The following is a 19,628-nucleotide window of genomic DNA, read 5'->3' as shown; positions in this document are numbered from 1 at the left end:
TGGCTCCTTCCACTGTTTTTCTTCTGAATGCTAAACAAAAGGGTATTTTTGTTCTCACTGACTATGAGGATGGAATCTGCACTAACTACATTGTACCTTTTGAAACTTCTGGCAACACGTGGTGACCTGCGTCTGAATGAACCCAGTGTGCTCTCAGTATCTACCCAATGTAGCAGCAGCTGTCTCGGACCTCACAGAGTTTGTTTAAGCTGTTTCAGGGATCTTAGGAGATGTGGACTATGTAATGTTGATCATTGACATGGAAAACTCATGGTTCAATTAAAAAGCAGAGCTCTTGCCCCAAATGTGGTAACTGAAAATAAACGCAACAGATCTTGGCAATTTGAAAACAGAAAAATCTAAGAAAGAAACAGAACAAAAATTGGCTCAATAGTAATAATTAGCTGCCGCAGTTTGAGGAAATAGTTTATTTCAATAAGTGCTAATGGACACAGACAATTTCACAAATTCCTCCATAAATTGGCCTTGTAACCTTTCTGGGTAGGAAAGTAAAAAGGAGACAATACTTAAAGCCATGCTCATCTCAGCTTACATGGTGCGAAGAGCAGTGGGGAACAGGCAGAGATGGAACATCTCCAAGATATTTACAACAGAGCTCAAATTTGAGGCATACAAAAGGTTATACCTTCTTTTGAGCAGTGTTTAGAGTGTCTCATCCAGGGCACTTTCCTCATTTAAGCCTCATGGCTTAAATAGTGCTTGGATCATGCTGAGATAGTCATGGAGGAGCTGGACTACAGTGGTTAATTACTGAATTAAAAACATTAGAGCAGTTTAGCAACAAACAAATTAAAACCACTACATCTGAGCCTTTCTGCTTGCTTCCTACCTCAGTAAGCTATGAATTTTAGGCAACACTGTGATAATAGGACAGCAATGCAAGGGAGTAGCATGGCTTGTGATAGAGTGAATTTTACCTGAACTGAATCTGCAGATCTATAATTCATACCATGCCCTGTCTGTACAAGGCCTTATGCAACCTTGCATGAAAGAGAAAAGCAGTATGCAAAGTATACTGCACGAGAAAATAAAGGTCTAAATGGCTGGAGGTTTTAACGTTTCAATAAATTACTGAAAAGCTGTATGAACTCAAAAGCTCTTAGGTAAATGAGCGCAACATCTACCTTGGGCTAAAAAAAAGAAACCCAAAATCACAACGTAGCATATATTAGCAGTTGTTCTTCTTGGATTTTTAATGGTTCACATTCCATCTTTGTAAATTACATTAAACTATTTTGTGCACATAACAAAGAATTCAAACCTGCTTTTCATGTTAGAGAAATGGCACTGCTGCACTCTCCCAGAGTATGTGCAGAGACTTTGGCACATCAGTTATCTGAATCGGTTCTCTTTGAATTCAGAAATGCAGTCCTTTCAGAGTTCAAGATATTTCTATTTCCAGGCTCTTCCTCCACTAATTCATCTCTTGAACAGGGGTGAAAAGGTATTCTAGAAGCTGGCAGAACACTGTTAATGCTTTCTTCCTTTACTTCAGTACCTGTGGCTGAGCTGGAAGACCCAGAAGTAACCTGCAACTCCATTCTACAGCTCACAAGGCATTCATCCTTCCATTTGTTAATTGCTTCTCTCTTTTCCTCATGGATCAGTTTGTCCAAGTGCTTGGCTTTCAACACTGGAGATGGAAACAATGTTCCTAGGAGAGCCCTCAGGAAATATCTATAAAATATGGTTCCAAATAAACCAGTTAGAAGCAGACTCAAAACCAGTCCCAAAATCAGAACTAGCACTGAAGGAAACTAAACACCATTCATTGAAACCTAAGACTGCAGCAGCCTCTGAAATACACTTTTGTTGGTGCCGTGATGAGAACATAAATTCTCATTCCAGCAACTGTACCAGAACATGTTTTAAAACAAGCATTTTCAAATGCTGATAATCATTTCAGGTGTTTCATTATTTTTTTTTTTTTTTTTGTCTTTGCAATAGAACTATAGAATGGTTTGGGTTGGAAGGGACCTTAAAGACTGCCCAGTTCCAACCCCCTGCCATTGGCAGGGTTGACACCTACCAGATCAACCCTACCAGATCAACCCTACCAGATCAACCCTACCAGATCAACCCTACCAGATCAACCTGGTGTTGAGCGTCTCCAGGGATGGGGTACCCACGGCTTCTCTAGGCAGCCTTATCCAATTCCTCACCACCTTCACAGCAAAGAATTTCTTCCTAATATCTGATCTAAAGTAATCTGTTTCAAGTTACTACCCCTTCCTCAAATCAGTAGACTCCGTGATAAAGACTATCTTCCCATCTTTTCTACTGGCCCCCTTTAGGTACAACAAGGCATCAACAAATTAAGGAAAAATACTTTGTAAGCAGCTGCAGCTTGTAGTTATAAAACAGAAACACACCTGGGTAGCAGAGCAACACAAGTAGTGAGGAGGCACACAAGGTAAAAAACTGGATCTGCCATTTGCTTTTCCATGATCCGATAAGGATTTGATAGTGGGTTACGGGTTCTGTAGGTTGCCCCAAAAGCCAAAGCAAAAATGAAGTAAAATAGGATGCTGCCAACTATAACTACTGTATGAATCCAAGTCTGCAAGTCAGAAAAGAAAATAAATCAAATTTAGGCTGTAAACAGACTCATAAATCCGGTAGGCAAAGTTATCCATGAGCATGCACAGACCCACTCTTCCTTCAAGGACAGCATCTTAATGTAACAAACATAACAGAAGGGAAAGCTGTTTAGATAGTATTTGTAACTCTATGCAAAACGTTATCAGGAAGAACAGAACCTTCTTTCTACAGTTCATAGGTAATCCAGTTGGCTTGTTAGTTAGTTTATTTATTTATTCTGCTACACGTACAGCTATCAACTCATTTGTGTAAGACATTATAATGTTATTTGCCTTAAATGACCACCTTACTGGCAGCTGAGAGTCTTCTCAACCAAATAGAGGTAATAGCTTTACTTGACACATCCCTTACTTATGCTGCTAGAGACATTGATTGATTGACAGCTCGTCATTGGAATTATGCATATAATGGTTACTACGGAAACCACGCTGTCAATGATCTGACAGCTTGCCAATGTATCAAAATGCCAAATAAAACCCATCTGTGTATTGCTTTCCTATTCAGAGTATGGATACACTCAAGCTATGGGTGTAGGCTGACTAAAAGCATTTGTTTAAGTGCTGCTAAGATGAATGAAAGAAAGAATCACAACTTGCAATTTTATCTATTATGATGCAATTCCAAAGATGTTTTTAAAAAATGACAGGAAAAAAAAACAACAACATAGCCATTAATATCGATCTTTGTACTGTAAATACTGCTATATTCTCTTTAAAATTATGCACAATGGGCAAACGTTACCCTTGTAAAACTTTAAATTCATGCAAGCTAATGCAGATTCTATGAACAGATGCTTTGCTTTACATGGACAAGTAAAAGCTGGAATGGCATTTCCATAACATACTGGTTCTGTAGAGCAGATCACCCATTTCAAGCACTCAAAAAATCAATAGCTGTCATTATTTTCTATGAGGAGCAAGCTCTGGGAACCTATGGAGGCTCAAGTAGATCACTGGTTGTTTTTACCATTTGCCAAATCAAAGTGACATTCCCAAACCCACTGACACCCAATAAGGCAGGATCCCTCACTATTAAATAATCCTGAGATCAAGTTTTGTTAATTTTAGTCATCCAAGTAATTCTGTTGGCTCCAATAACAGCTTCCTCAGGAGAGCTTACAAAGACTTATAAAGGAAATATTTCATATCTCTCTTCTACTTACTCAGTTTTTTTGTACTAAGCTCTCTTCTGTAAATTTTAATGAAAGCTGTATGCATACTCTGTTGTGGAATGTACTCTTCAGGAAACAAAGTACTCACCACAGATTTGCACTCAATGAGAAGATGAAACAATATTATAAAAAGTGCTGCGGTGTTTATAGGGTTTCCAAAAGAAAAAATGTCTGTGTCTGAGCCAGAGTAAGTCTGTAAAGGAAGACAGTGTAACATACAGTTAGTGTCACATACTTGACTTGTAGTTCTAATATGTCAAGTGGCATGATTTATTTAAATACTGGACATAGTTGCATGCACAGTTCAACTTGGTTCCAATGACAATTCTGCTACCATACATTTGTATATGAAGAAGTGCAATCAAAAACTACAATTCATTTCTAATTTGCCTGAGTTTTTAGTATGCCAAAGTGCATAAATGTATTTCATATCCAGCACTTACAAAGTAAGGCACAAAGAAGCAAGCAAGACTTTGGTAAAAAGCATCCAGCAAGGTTATCCAAAAGGTTGAAGGCAAGTAGGCCTGTAAGAAAAGACAAACAAACAAAGATAACGGCACTGAAACAAATTCAACAAATTGCTGCAGCTTTGTTAAGCATCCAATTGGACTTGAGGAAAGATAATCCACAGAATAACTCCAGCTGGCTTCCCCATGAAGAGACATACCTTTATGCCACAATAGGAAGAGGCACATGCAGCTAGCTGCTACGATATAAATCAGCAGCCAGGTTTGTGAGCTCTAATCTTACAGGTGTCCCTTCCAGAACAGACCTGCCGAAGTCTTACCAAACTGAGTGATAAGGAAGGAGGAAAGCAATGGGACAGTGAATCACCCTCACAACTTAGTATCACTGAATGCCAAGTCCCACGTTTCTCCCACCTCCGTTCCCTTCCTTTTTGTGCATTTGCTTCGGTCTTTTAATTTATGCTCATTTACTCCTCTGTGTGTACAGGACTCTAATGTGAGCTAACTAAATTCACTAGAATGTGAAAAATCATTTTCCCCTGGTCACTCCTTCCATCCCCTTAAAAGTGGGACGTGACATTTTCTGCTGGGAATCTCACTACAACTTTGCTGTTGTAGTGAGTTAAATCAGCTCCTGGAAGAAACTGATGAACGGCAGAACTGGCAAAAGGGAGGTAACCTATCTACAAGGGTGAAAATAGGGAACTGGAAGAAAAGAAGAGGGAAAATAAGGAGGAATGAGCCCTCCCCATTCAGTGGCAGCAAACTGATGAAACTATAGCTGCATATGCCCTGGCTTAGTTATATTGCACTCCTTCAAACAATCAGCTGAGGCATGCAGAAGCACAGTCTACTCACTTAGGATTTCCCCTCTCATTAGTAAGGAGAAATGGGTTATTCCAAAAAGTAATTCAGCCCTTTCCTGAACTGAATTTCTCTCTGTAGATGGTGTGGGAAACTAGACTCCTCATTTGTCCATGTCAGGGCAGTGCTTTAAATTACTGAAGATGAATCCAACTTACTGTCTACGCTTATAGCTTATGACATAATGGTGCAACATTATGACTTACTTACATTTTTTAAAACACTGCTCTTTCTTTTATTGTACACTTAATTCAAAGCAGTTACTTCACTGTGCTTCCATGCAAGAAAAGAAATGATACACCACTTAACAACTACAACCACAGAGCAAGACAATACCAAGATGGGAAAAAAAAGAAAAAAATTTTGATAGAAGTTTTTACAAAAAAGCACTTGTATGATGCAGTATTTTGGATTAAGTTGCCCAAAAACTTCCTCTCAGCTCACTGTATTCTGTTTCACCAGAACAAAGGACCAAATCCTGAGGCCTGTAACATCTACTTTATCAAAACACTGTGACTCATAAAACACCGATCTCCAACCAGGCTACAGAAAATTAACCTAGCAGAAAAAAAGCCCAGCTTTTATTCATGCACAGAGTACAGATTTGTACCTAACAGAGAAAGTGGTTTTAAACTTCATGTCTGCCTGATGTGAACCACAAAGGAAAGAAAGAAATGGCTCAAAATGCTGACCACTTTAATTTGCTTCAGGCAAATCTTTAACCTACCACAGATTTCTGGCTCATCATGTACAGCTGTGGGATCTGCATGAGTATCTCTGCAGACACATCTTTGTCCAAGACACCATAAATGATGGGAGGCACCGATGTAAAAAGGAGATTGAAAAAAATCAAGATCCAATAGTCAGTCATTGATGTGCCTGAAAACCCACAGAAGAACTGGTACCAGAATAAGAGGTTCACGTAGGCCTGAAAAGTCAATGATGAGATGATAACATGTTACCAGTAGGCAAGTGTTTTAAAATCCAAGAGGAAAATAGGCAGGTTGTAGGTCTGGTTACAGTAATCTATGAAAAATTATGTATAATTGCTATAAAGTCCCTGCCAATCCCACACCTTGAAATTATATTTGGCTAGCACACATCTTTACATTTCAAAACAGGCTACACAGCTTGTTTAAATATTCGTGCTATGAGTACATTAATTAATGCCTGCTATCCACTTTTTAAACAAATTCGACAATGGCTTTCAGTTGGAAACCCAGTTGTTTGACACATGCTCTTTGCATATTTTTGAATCCATTAACACCAGAAACTAAAAAATAATATGGAGCCCCAGTAGGCCCTTCAGTGCTGTCAAATAAGCAAACTGCTTTCCCTAGGACAGGACAGCTACATACCACGTTCTTGTAGAAGAAGTAGAGTACCATGTTGGTAAGCCTGGTATAACACCAATGACCATGGACAAGCAGCAGTTTCCTGAGATGCCTGAACTGAGAAATTGCGAAGTCACTTGCCATCACAGCCTGGAACACACATAGAGGAAAGCACTGATATATCCAAACTGCTAACAGGCTTCAATACTGACCAGCAAAGAACTGATATAATGCTGGAAACTCTTATTTTATGATTTTTAAATATACAGTGTACACCAGCCTTGCCTTATAGAGATCTGAACTCCTCTGCACAATACTTTACACCAGCAGCTCCAAAGAAATCCCTGATACTTCACGCCGCAAAACAAGCAGCCAAAATACATAAAGGGGAGTTCAGTGACAGGCAGCAAGTTCTGTTATTTAGAGTTTGAACATCTGCACCCTTCAGCTTCTGAGCACTTCCAGATACGTGCAAGGTCTTGCACACCTTCCCTCAAATACAGCAATGGGCTTTGGAGCTGCTGGGCCTCCAGAGTGAGCATTAAACAGATTTGAAGTGGAATCTGATGTCACTTCTGTCTGTCTTGTACACGCTACCTGCATGCCTTCTTGGCCCAAGATTCCCACACCAGTGTCAGCTACCTGGATCATACTGACATCGTTGGCACCATCACCTACAGAGAAAAGAGAAGAAATAACAACTAAGCCCTCTTAAGTTAGCTGAAACACAGCCTGGAAGCAGCTTTACTGGCTATCACATTGCAATGGAGGTAACACAAATACATAGACAAATACATAACACCACACAATTCAGAGAAAACCTCCTTCATAGCCAGCAATGCAGCCTATGGAATACTCTATGGAAAAAAAGATTAGCATGTAGGAGGCCTGACTGAGTTGAGTGGTATTCTATAAGTGGATATTAACTGCTCCTTTTGTTAGAATTTAGTCAGTACGCTTGGACAGAAAATATGGGTGTTTTAAATCATACTTAGTCATTTCCCTTCTCCCTCACTATTTTGTGGGCTCTGATGAAGGACAAGGAAAATCCCCTCACTTGCCCTTCATACATCACATAATGCTGTACATGACTGCTGCTGTTCTTTGTTGCTTTAGATTACCAAGTACAGACTAAATTTGTTAGCTTTAAAAACTACCACCATGTTATGCTAAAGACAACTATTATTCAAAGGATTATCTTGTAATTTAATTTTGAAACAGATGTTGAGAAAAATAAAGGAGAGAAGAAACTGCCTTCTTCTCAGAGAAAAGAAGGAAACCATGAGACTCACCTACAGCTAACGTCATTGCCTTTAGCTTATTTCGCACCAGTCTGACCAGCACACTCTTCTGCAGTGGTGTAGCTTGGCAGCAAACTACGGCTCGGCATTTTTCTGTGAGCTCCAAGAAAATATTCTGCAGGTTGTCCTGAAGGACATGCTCTAAAGTCCTTCCATCAATAACTAGGCCTGCGCTGAAGCCATGAGCTTGGGTAGAAGGACTTACAGAGACGTTCCCAAGTTTCTGATTTCCCTTTTTTTGGTCAGAAGTGTTTTTCTGCATGCATTCTAAAATATTGTTCATCATCACAGCACAAGCATCCTAAAGACAAGAGAAAAGCATCTTACTAAACACCGTTTGTATCCTGGCTCCCTTTCCAATTTATAAAGGAAATATGGAGAAAATGCCAGTTGTTATCAATGTGTAGCATATTTCTCTCACTTTGTAGAATACAAATGGGATTCAGGCATGAGGCTGAATAACCCTTTAAAATCACAAAGGATGTAGTATAGAGGGTAAAAGCAAAGCTAAATAGTGGGTCATTAATTAGATTGGTTTGGGAGTTGAAAACACTGAATCACATTAGAAAAATATTAAAAGACTACCAGAAAAAAAAAAGGCATGGTTGAGGTAGAATATGACAAAGTAGAACACAACATAATTTGACACCATTTTGATGGTGATAATTTCTATATTGCTAATATGCTGTAAACTCACAGCTATCTGAAATATCTAATAGAATATGATGCAGGTCAACTTTCTCACCTAGCATAAAGAGAAATTTAGCAATCAATTAAAATAGTGACAGTTGATAGAATATATAAAGAAACAGATACTACATAAGGTATTCTATATTTTACCCATCAGGAAAAAAAAATAGATCAGTTTTTGAATATTTTCATCTTTCAAGTGATGATGTCAGATGGGAAAACAGAGAATATATATTATTTTCCTGTACAGTCCTGTGATACTGCCTGACTGTATCCCTACTTGTTTTTTGCAGAGAAAACAAAACAAAACACCCTCTTGAACACTGAAAAACGGTGTAATTTTCTACTCACTCTACTTTGTGATTTGAGCGTGAAGATTTTGTCATCTGGCTCCAGCAATTTACAAGCATAGGCAATGTTGACAGCTGTCTCTCTCTTGTCACCTGTCAGCATCCATATTTTTATTCCTGCTTTCCGTAATGCCTGTATTGTGTCTGGAACACCATCCTGCAGGCGATCTTCAATGCCAGTGGCACCTTAATTTAGACGAGCAGATGGATTAGCACTGCAGTTTTTCCAGAAGCAAGTCTGCAAGTGTGACAGGACAAGATAGTCCCTGTGCGTATCCACATTCCAGAACAGACACCCTGCTACAATACGCCTGGGAATCTCCCCCTTCCTCATCCTTCTGTCCCAAAGTCCATCATATGTTATGGGTATGTTGACATGTACCCTCCTGTCATGGTTTTATGATTTTTGGTTATCAGTACTCCACATCATATGTTGCATTGGGAGTTAAAAACTATAGGAGAATGGAATATTTGACAGTAATATCCTTGAATAAACGAAGCATGCATGCCTGTATCCTAAACTGAGCTTACAAAATCATCTGCTCTGTTAATGACAAGGTAACGTATTACACTAAGCAAAGCCATTGCTGAAAAGCACTAATGCCTATGATATAGTATTGGACATTTTCAGTACTAAAGCACAACCTGGAGACATGGCTTGGGCTGTGGGATACTCAGGCTAAGAAAGCTTATTAAAAAAAAACCCAAAACTTCAGCCACTTGCAGCTAGAGTCATTTTGACAAATAAACAATAGAATAAATAGAGTAAAGTTTTCTCTCTTAAAGTGTTTCTAGTGAGGGATTCCAATGAGCAATTTGTATTTAATGCAGACTGTCTTATGAGGATGGCCAAAAGGTCAGGCAAACTGGTGATGCTATAGCAATTTCTGTGCTAACAAGGTCACAGAGATCATGTCCACTAGTAACCTGGAAAATGAAAATCCTTTGCTGATGCAAGTCAAAATAGTTTCAGAAAGGAAGATGCTGGAATTTTTTGAATGCGAGCTTCTCTGACAGATACCAAGGGAAGAGAGGAAATAAACTGTTTCAGCTTGAGCACTCTAAACACACTACGCTCCCTTCCTGAGGTATGTGATCCCTTCTTACTCCAACAGGAGTCAGTTTCACTATGCATACCTACCCCACGCAAAATTCAACAACAGCATAAAATAAGTCCAGAAGTGTTTCTGTGATTAGTTGCCATCATTTCATATGCTTATTATGATAACGCTCAAAAGCTCTGGTGCACACAGAAGAAAAGTAAAACATTGTGCCTGACAAGCAATAGATCATCACAAACTGCCTTCAGTAGGTTTTGCAACTATAACAAATGTTCAGCAAGATTTATGCACATCCAGGAGTGTCAACAAATTCTAGATGTGTAGAACGCTATACATTATACAAATAGAGGTTCATACAGTGAATTCAGGTTATAACCATCATAAGGGATTTCCCATGATTTGCAGCATTTTCTTACCTACCAAGCAAAGTTAGTTTGGTTTCAAGCCTGATGGCGGATTCCAGCAGCAGCTCCTCCCTATTGTCAATGCTGGTTTCTGCTAAAAAGTGTTTATTTAACCACTCTGCATATTCTTCATCACTCATCACCTACAGAGGGAAAGAAAACATGGAAGATGTAAATGTACTTTCTAAGAGCATCCCTCAGAGCCATTTCTGTTATCCATATACTAAACCTGAAGAGCAGCCCTGACAGTGCAGTTACATGTGTACCCCAGTGTGTCCACAGACTTAGTATGATTCACAGGTCAGGCTGCTAACCAAAAGCTTGCAGGCACCTGGAGTTGCTTGATATATTTCCATTTAGATGGAAGGCAGAGAGGCCAAGGAGCACAGTATCCTCCTTACTGTTCTTTAATTGCCTCATTGTCACTGCACAGCTTGGTAGAGCTTGATGATTGTACGGTTACACAGCCTGTGCTTTCACTTTGCATGAGAGTTTCCTGTTTCAGTTGTTATGGAATTATACATCTGAGCAGTTTTTTATTTATAATGGAATCTCATAACATCACCTAGTTTTGCATATAGACCCTATAACACAACAGACTGTGTGAGACCCAGTAAGACAGGCCTGACTACATTTATTTTCTGTATCTGGAAAAAAAAATAAATCCAACCAGGGCAAGGTTCACAGCTGCTCAGGGCTCATGTAATAAAATCAGGACATTTTATGTCCCTTGTTCTAGAATTAGGCTATTAAAACTGTTTGGCATCCTAAAGTGACAACAGGTATGTGAATCTAACTGAAGACAGAATTTTTTTGTTTGTCAGTTTACAAATACCTCCTGAAAGAAAGGATAAATGAAACGTGGCAATGGGAACATCTGGTTTATAAGTACTGACATCTGTTCCACTGGAAAAAACGCTCCTGCTTGTCATAGACTGTAAACATTCTTAAAAATACATATAAGAAACCACCTTTTTAGCAATACAAAGAGTGCGCAGTCCCTTTCTGGCATAGTCATCCAGATGCTTCTGGGTTCTCTCTTTAATATTCTTCTGTTCCATTTCTGAATTCTTGGTGTCTACTATAAAAAGTAAAGAAAGTAAATTAAATGTTCATTCTTAAGAGTAAATTTACTGGAAAATTTTGAAGGTCTAAATATGGTTTAAAAACATCAAAACATTAACAGGTTTTATTTGAACCCTGAACATACTTTCACGTTTGCACACTCTACTGTGGCTGTATCATTAGAATGCATGGAGAGGGCCGGTCTGCACAAGCAGTGAGGGGGAACCAGTCTGGCACTCATATGTCTTTATACATACTAGCATATCAAAAACAACTGCACCCAGCAGGAGGCAGCACATAATTTTGCAAGCACAGGATATTATTATCACATCTAGAAACACGGAAATAGTTGGTAATCCAGAAAAAATAAGAACAGTCAAAAAGCAATGAAAGCATCTCATCCTAATAAACACCTGTCACACCACCACAGGAGACAACTATTTCAGCAGATGACCTTACTTCACAACTGGAAATACTACAGTTGGCTCCAAGAGGTCTGCTTAGACACCACAAAATTTCTGAATTATTGCTAGCTCTCTGTTCTCAGTTTTCAGAATGGCATACAGCACAGCCATATGAAGGTAAGAAGTTGTAATACCTTTATGGGTTTCCTAAAAGCAACTCAGGGATAGTAGTTATGCTTCATTACTTGGCTCTTCTTAGAAATCAGGGCCTGCATTCAACTGTACTGAAGAATGATAAAGGTGAACGAAGAATTAAAAGTTCTACAAATACCTTCAGATGCAGTCCCCAGCAAATCCATCATGACTGAGTCTGCACCTTTTGTGTAAACCACCACTTGCTTGGAGACTGGATGCCGAACCACCACTGACATCCTTTTTCTCACTGAATCAAAAGGCAGGATGTGCAACAGCTGAAATGTTAATGATCCCAGACCTGCGAAATCCACAGTTACTTGATCAGGAGTCCTAGAGTGTAAAATACACTTATAAGCCTTAGCAGCATGGACCAAGGCAGCTTCATCTGGACTTTCAGCTTCATAACAAAGCTTAGGTAAAGGAGACCATTCAAAAGATGACTCAGTGCTGTGGGTTTCACAGCCAGCAGCTACATTCACTGTACAATGTTCTTTGGGTAACTGGGGATTCTCTGGGCTGTCAGGACTGTGAGGCTCAGCAGCACTTTTAGCAGCCCCATCCAAAGCAGGTGAAGCCAGTTTCATTCTGAAGATAGACAGTTTGCTCACAAAACTATTTGGGTTTTCAGATGATGACTCTTTTACACTTGGAAGTGGGGAGGAACTTAGTCTAGGGACTGACAACCTCTGGAACATCTGTCTGATTTCCTCAAGGGATTTAATAGGCATTCTTCCCAGCAAGGAGCGTCTCATCTGGAACAGAACAGTCAGAGAAAGTATAGATCTTAAAGTCTTCATATGTTATTTAATTAAAGAAAGACAGCTTACAAACCCATATGTTTCATAATGAATGTAGTAAAACTTGAAAAACTACAATCACTTGTATTAAAAATAGCCAGCTCAACTAAACATATTACCATATAAATACACCAAACAGCTTCTGTAAGAGCTTCACCCATTCCAACTACACAAATTGTAAAAATACTTCAGATCTGAAAACTGCATGTATTGCCAGTTTGATTAATGACTCCATGTAATACTTCTTTCTAGAAAGAAGAACTGTAAGATGTAACTGGAACAGGCTGCCCAGGGAGGTGGTGGAGTCTCCTTCTCTGGAGATATTCAAGACCCGCCTGGACGCCTACCTGTGCGACGTGGTGTAGGGAGCCTGCTTTGGCAGGGGGGTTGGACTCGATGATCTCTAGAGGTCCCTTCCAACCCCTATAATTCTGTGATTCTGTGAAATGTTTAAGGAATGGAACTTTTAAAAGCTCTGGTGAATGGAACTAGATACTTATTCTCAATTGGCAAGATAGCTGCAAATAGTGAGCCAGCTCCATACTTCTCACAGTGACTAGCCACTAGTAATGCTAAAAATACAGTTCTTTACCAATACGTTTTTATTCTTCTCCACAGGGGGACCTTTTGGAAATGTCTCCAGCCATATGTGTATGTGCATTACCTACATAAACACCAAAACCTACTCCTCCACATGTCACTATTTTATTTTATTTTATTTTATTTTATTTTATTTTATTTTATTTTATTTTATTTTATTTTATTTTATTTTATTTTATTTTATTTTATTTTTTCCAAAAGATGAAGTCAACAAATCTTTATCCCATTTGTGGGGGGGGGGGGGAAATCAAGGCTGAACTTAGGGGTTATCCTGCCACACAATCAGAACAGATGGGGTTACAAAACTCCCACCTTGAAAAAAAATCAACTGATTTTAAAAAGGAAAAAATACCTTTAATAAATATTAGATGTGTGTTCTGAAAATAAGAAGTGGTTTCAGAAAAACATTAAACATTAAATCAAGTCTCTTGATTACTAAATCAGGACAGTCTAACAAATGCATTATATACTGAAGATGAGACCACCTTACACTGACCATATTGAAAAGCATTTTTTTTCTTTAAATTATTACACTCATTAACCTTGATCCACCATAGACTTGCTAGAATTCTATTTCAATACAGTCAATAACAGGTAAGAGCTTTTTCAGTTGCAGTATTTTAGAAGTCTTCCAGAACTATTCATATTTTTCAGCGAACAATAACTTATTTGTAAAGGCGATTTGAGTGTTAGGGCACTCTTAAAGGAAGCTGTATACATATCTGGTAAAAGATAATAGAATACAGCAAAAAAAAAAACAAAAAAAAAACACAAAGAAACTCTAACAATCCATAACTGCAATTTAATCTCAAAATGTATTTTGTGAAAGTTAAGCACCACCAAGCTTGCAGGTTCAGATTCTGAATACCAGTTATTTTTTTTCTCCTTCTGCAATCAAACTAAAGGAAACTCATTTATAAATATGCTGATATAGACAAATATAATACCTTCTTACCTTTTGACGTGGCTGATTGGGGATTGAAACGACAACAGTATTACAGATTGCCAAAGCGAGAAAGAAGTCAGTGATGTACATTGTCTCCAAAGCTAACTTGCTTATAGCATCTTCTGATTCTTGATAGGAAAGAGAAGAAATATGTCTAAATTTCTCCAGCAGTTGTGTATCTGGTATAACATCTGTTTCCTGTGGATTAAACAAACAAAGCTGTGAATTAGGATACAAACCCTGGAAACCCCAAACGGGGCTTCTAGCACATACAATTTCAGTGTTGCAAGTTCATTCTAGACTTACTTTATATAGAAAGCTCATACCTGAGGAGAAAATAATAATTCCCCAGACACTGCTACCAGATGACCTGAGAAACCAATGGCAGACAATTTCAAAATGATATTGGTCTCTGGCAGTAAAATCAGCTACAGATGTTTTTAATCCTTGTAATCTCCACTAAATGCAATGGGATTAATGTTGGTTACCTAGATATTTCCTATTGAAACCAAAATAAAATGCCTTCTTAAGGCAAAGGAACAAATTTTATTGAAAATGAAGCTTGTCATTTTAGCAGAATGATCATGAAATCACATCAGCAACATCCAAAAAACACATCTTTGTAATGCAGTAAATATCCGCAACATCAGCTTGCAAGTAGGCTGCAGCCAAGCAACAATGGGAAGTCTCATTTTGATGGAAGAGAAAGGATGTCTTAAATCACAAGCACTCTATTAAAATGGAAGTAAAAAGATTTTCCTTCATGAGTTACTTCAAAAATTCAGTATCAAAACTAACAACTTTTACTTACAATGCGGCTGCTGAAAGCAGCATGTCCTGAGCAGGGAGCTTCACTTGATGAATGCTCCCTTTCTAATGCAGAGTAGCTACCAGATAACAGATTTGAAGACTTTCTGTTTAAAGATTCGTTCTCAGCTTCATAGTTGTGTCCCCTCCATTTTGACATGTGTCCCAAAGAGGCACAAGGACCATCAGCTGAATCCTCATCTTTCAAATCCCTCTCTTCATAGGATTCTAACCTCTTCGCTAAAGAAATAGAAAGAAAAATTATGTTCTGTGAGGGAAAAGAAATTTATCTAAAATAAAATAATTTTAAAATAAGGAACTTCGTATACAGTTTAAATAACTCACTCTTTTTTAAAAAATCAAACCATAATAAGTTATTACACTGACTTGCCATTTGGGACACTGCACTTCAAGAGTGCTGCTCTGCTGGAGAGAATCCAGAAGAGGGAGAAAGAATGATCACAGAAACAGTACAGTAAGCTGGTTACACAGCCTTCAGAAGAGAACAGCGCTGAGAACCAAATGACAGTTTTCCAGTGGAACTGCACAGAAAAAGGAAAAAGCCTATTTTCTTGGTACACTGTAGGTAATAGGAGACACGATATTCTGATACTGTGACAAAACAGACTCAGATCAGATAACACAAAAACTTCAAGAAGACATGAAACACCAGAACAAAATGTACAAGAAGGCAATGAACTGGCCACCAACAGAAGTTCTGAAAACACATTAAAGAATTCAAAAAGATAGCTGTATGTCTGCACAGACAGATTTAGACAACACACACCTATTCTACTTATGCTCCCTGCCTGCCGAGGAGATTGCACACCGTAGTTGAAGTAACATAGGTGGCACCTCCTGTAATATCACAGCACTCTACTGCCATAGTAGAATATGATTTAGCTGGGAGGAATATGATTTAGCTGGGAAGTATTGGTAATGGTTGGACTAGATGATCTTCTAGGTCTTTTCCAACCTTGAAAAATTCTGTGATTCTGTGATAGTCTAAAAAGCACAAGTAGATTTAGATATAACGCTGCATATGGGCACCTATATGGAAATTTTACTACAAGGCAGCAAAATCTCTGTTGCCTTTTGCTCTGGGCAACAAAGATACAAAAACAGAAATATATGTACGGACTAAGTGAGTCACATGCCAAAGACTGAACTGATTTGTAGTGCTTCTCTTACTGCATGCCATAGGAGCCATGCAAATGGCAGCTTTGTACAACTGACCAAAGGAAAATCAGAGTTAAACACAGGACCTCCAACATTTTTCAGACTGATTTTCAGAGCACACAATTTCTAGATTTGTCAGGAAGAACATGCTATATCTCCAAATAAAAGCCAGGGTACAATAGGAAATAATTATAAACATAATTAACACACTGATAGTATTGATAGAAAAGTGAATTCTTAGGGGAAGTAGTAGAACTACATGGCAGACATATTCTCCCAAGCACAAAGAGACTTAGATCAGTCACATAGAATCACAAAGTTGAAAGGACCTACAAGATCACCTAGTCCAACCATCCTCCCATTACCACTGCTACCACAAGCCACTAAACCATATCTCATAGCTCGTCACAACACATCTCTTCTGAAATGCTTTTCATTTCTTTAAGAAATGCTCTGAAAATATATTCTACTCTTTAAAGTTAATCATTCATCAAATTCTAAACTTATAATACATTTCTTTTCACTTTGCTCTTGAGATCCTTCCCAGCATAATTATGCAAAGCCAAGGAATCATCGTGACACTCACATAGCATGATTTTCAAAATATGTGAGGAAATTACTGTTAAAATGGTTTGTAACCATCTGTTGCTGTGACTGTGAACAAAAGAAGAGCCCATGCATGCTGTGACCAGCAGGGTGTGCCTGTTGCTTGCAGAAAGAGTGATTCCATCTGGCAGCAAAACCACAGGAAGTGGTTAATACATAGTTGTGATTGGTGTATCCGCCTGTCAGCACTTCGCCTTTGATGTCCACCAGTGAAAGAGCAAATGTATGCAGTTAACATACAGTAATGATAGTAAATTCTTTGTGCTTTTATTTAGTTAATAAAATAGGCAGCTGAATCAAACACTTTATGTAAGTCAGCAAGTAAAAAGCATTCTGTGTGTGGCATCAAAATGTTCAGACTTAACTATCTGCAAAGCAGCACCTTACATTCATCTTCAAGTCTCTTCGTACACTGCATATAAAGTGTTCCAAACAATGGGGAGAGATCCAAATAAGACCAGTACAAATTCACACCTTGTGTAAGTACATATTGCCATACAAACCTCATAAACACCCATCTTCATCAGAACCTGAAGTTCCTCTGAGAAAGGAAAAAGGACTACTACAGCATGGATTTAGCGTCTTACCATTTTCCTCATGGCAATATTCCTGTCCTGCAATGCTACATCTCCGAAAAACCATCTTATTTTCAGTGAGTGTTCCAGTCTTGTCTGAGAAGATATACTGAATCTGGCCAAGGTCTTCGGCAATATTCAATGCTCGACACTGAATTGTAGAGTCTGTTTTCTCATGGTAAAAATCAATGTCATTCTGTATTAAATAAACTTGTCCCAGTTTGACAATTTCAATTGAAACATATAGAGAAATAGGGATCAAGACCTATTGAAAAAAAACACAAGGATGAAATAAAACCAAATTCCTTAGCTACGTCATGAACTATGAACTAACTCTTCTGAAACTGAAGAGTTACTTCAAATACCTAAGTTAGATCAGGATATGGCTCATGCTCAAAGCAAACCAAAGTTACCTGTAATAAAATGATCATTGTCCAGAACATATTGAACCCTGCTAACACAGAAGAAATCGATTTCCCATCTGGCTCCGGGATGTTAAAAAAAGGTATTTCTGAATACCTACTTAACCACATTCCATGGCCTAGAAAATAAGAACAAGTGAATAATTTATGTTGACTGTAGTACAGTTCAGGTGTCATGTAACAATTGCTTGTTACACAGCAATTTTTTCTAAGCTTCCAGACAAGTATTTTCCTCAATAGGAATCCCAATAAACTGCATGAAATGTTAATGCACATATGAATAAATGTTTTACTGCAATTGTGTCAACAGTACATCTACACACCTATGCAAAAGCTAAGAGAATATTAGCTATGTTTCATAAACACCTATTTTTTTTTCCTACCCCAAACTCTAGTTATTAAATTTCCCATCTTTGTTTGTCCAGTTTTCAGCTGTGGCATGTCAAGAAGCCACTCTGGTCACCTTACAGCACTGTGAGACACATACTGTCACTAAAAAGAAACAGTATAAATCACAACCCCTGTCTATGTTTACATTTATGCCTTATTCTGATGCCAGACATGTCTATTTAGTGTAACTTGACAAAGTTCTATAAACACCTTTTAACCACTTGTTTGGTTCATTATAAAATGTATTCCATTCAAATTTTAGAACTCAAGCTCACTATTTAATGAAACCCTAAAATAGAAAGTCCTTGTTACTACTCAAACTAGGCCTCTCCCTGCAATACTGTACATGCGTTTCATTTTACCTCAACAATCCTAACACAACGTACAAGTGTTACCGAGCAATAGAGCAATTAGTGAGAGAAACGAGAAAATGAATTGGAGAAGCAGGTTTTAGACTTAAGAACTCACACTAAGAACATACCCATTGACCAACTACTGATTAACATGACAACATAAACTAAAACTTGGCAGCACCCGCTGCTGATATAGAATTAGATATGGAGAAAGGCCATTTCTGAAATAAGCTATTGAAATGAATCAGCCCCAAATTAAAACACCAAGACTGAGAGGGAAAAGCAGCAGGAGTCTGCACATTCACACTTACCAATTGCACCTGTTAAACACATTAAAATTAGAAGCAGAACACACCAAAGAATATCAGAATTCACTTTTCTTTCCAATTTACTGCGCTTGTAATGAACTCCACTGTTATTCAGCATGGCTTTGGTTTCATGACCTGTAACCACAACAAAGGTTGAAATTCTCTATTTGCAGTTTTGAAAACCGAAAGTCCTTTGTATTTCTAAAGCTCTGGGAAACTGGGCATTCCTGTAAACTAATAGGTGAAAAGGGAATATAAATATGAGCAAACTAACTGATCCTAAAGTAATAGTCTTAAAAAAAAAAACAAAAAAAAAAACAACCTAAAAAAGCAAAACCATAATTTCTCAGCTACATATGATCTTTTATACTGCAAATACTATTCCTATTATATTCCTTTCTGCTGTTTTTGATACAGTCTCTAATATTTTCTACAAAATTCTGCACCTGCATTACAATTATCTGCCTGAATACATCATAATGTCTAGTGTTGAAACTTCTGCCCTTCAACTGAAGAACAGCATCAAGTTCAATTCAGGACCAGAAAAAAATCTACCAAAGGCAGGTATCTCAATGTTCATTTCAAAACCTTGATCTGTCATTGTGGGTAACAGTTAAGAACAAGGACCCGTTCACAGAACAGAGCAGGCTTGCCATGAATAATCAGATGTATCAGCCTTTTACATTTTTAAAACCAAAACAAACAGTTCAGATTTGC

General features: G+C 38.1%; 1 protein-coding gene across 2 annotated transcripts in view; it reads right to left on the bottom strand.

Annotated features, from left to right (window-relative positions):
* Positions 1-399: 399 nt before the first annotated feature.
* Positions 400-19,628, bottom strand: part of ATP10D (ATPase phospholipid transporting 10D (putative)) — a 34,862-nt gene continuing 15,633 nt past the window's right edge. For both annotated transcript variants that reach the window (XM_072334447.1, XM_072334448.1), the window contains exons 7-23: positions 18,915-19,046; positions 17,852-17,979; positions 17,451-17,703; positions 15,083-15,318; positions 14,281-14,469; positions 12,065-12,680; positions 11,236-11,345; positions 10,281-10,407; positions 8,801-8,985; positions 7,751-8,060; positions 7,056-7,132; positions 6,483-6,608; positions 5,852-6,052; positions 4,237-4,317; positions 3,882-3,986; positions 2,394-2,581; positions 400-1,698 (exon numbers count right to left, since the gene is read on the bottom strand). In XM_072334447.1, coding sequence (XP_072190548.1) covers positions 1,350-1,698; positions 2,394-2,581; positions 3,882-3,986; positions 4,237-4,317; positions 5,852-6,052; positions 6,483-6,608; positions 7,056-7,132; positions 7,751-8,060; positions 8,801-8,985; positions 10,281-10,407; positions 11,236-11,345; positions 12,065-12,680; positions 14,281-14,469; positions 15,083-15,318; positions 17,451-17,703; positions 17,852-17,979; positions 18,915-19,046 — 3,413 coding nt within the window. In that variant the 3' untranslated portion in view covers positions 400-1,349. The remainder of the gene's footprint in view (positions 1,699-2,393; positions 2,582-3,881; positions 3,987-4,236; positions 4,318-5,851; positions 6,053-6,482; positions 6,609-7,055; positions 7,133-7,750; positions 8,061-8,800; positions 8,986-10,280; positions 10,408-11,235; positions 11,346-12,064; positions 12,681-14,280; positions 14,470-15,082; positions 15,319-17,450; positions 17,704-17,851; positions 17,980-18,914; positions 19,047-19,628) is intronic.

The sequence above is a fragment of the Excalfactoria chinensis genome, chromosome 4 (assembly GCF_039878825.1).
Source record: "Excalfactoria chinensis isolate bCotChi1 chromosome 4, bCotChi1.hap2, whole genome shotgun sequence".
Classification (NCBI taxonomy): domain Eukaryota; kingdom Metazoa; phylum Chordata; class Aves; order Galliformes; family Phasianidae; genus Excalfactoria; species Excalfactoria chinensis.
The sequence above is the reverse complement of the archived record's forward strand: the minus strand, read 5'-3'. Positions and strand labels throughout refer to the sequence as shown.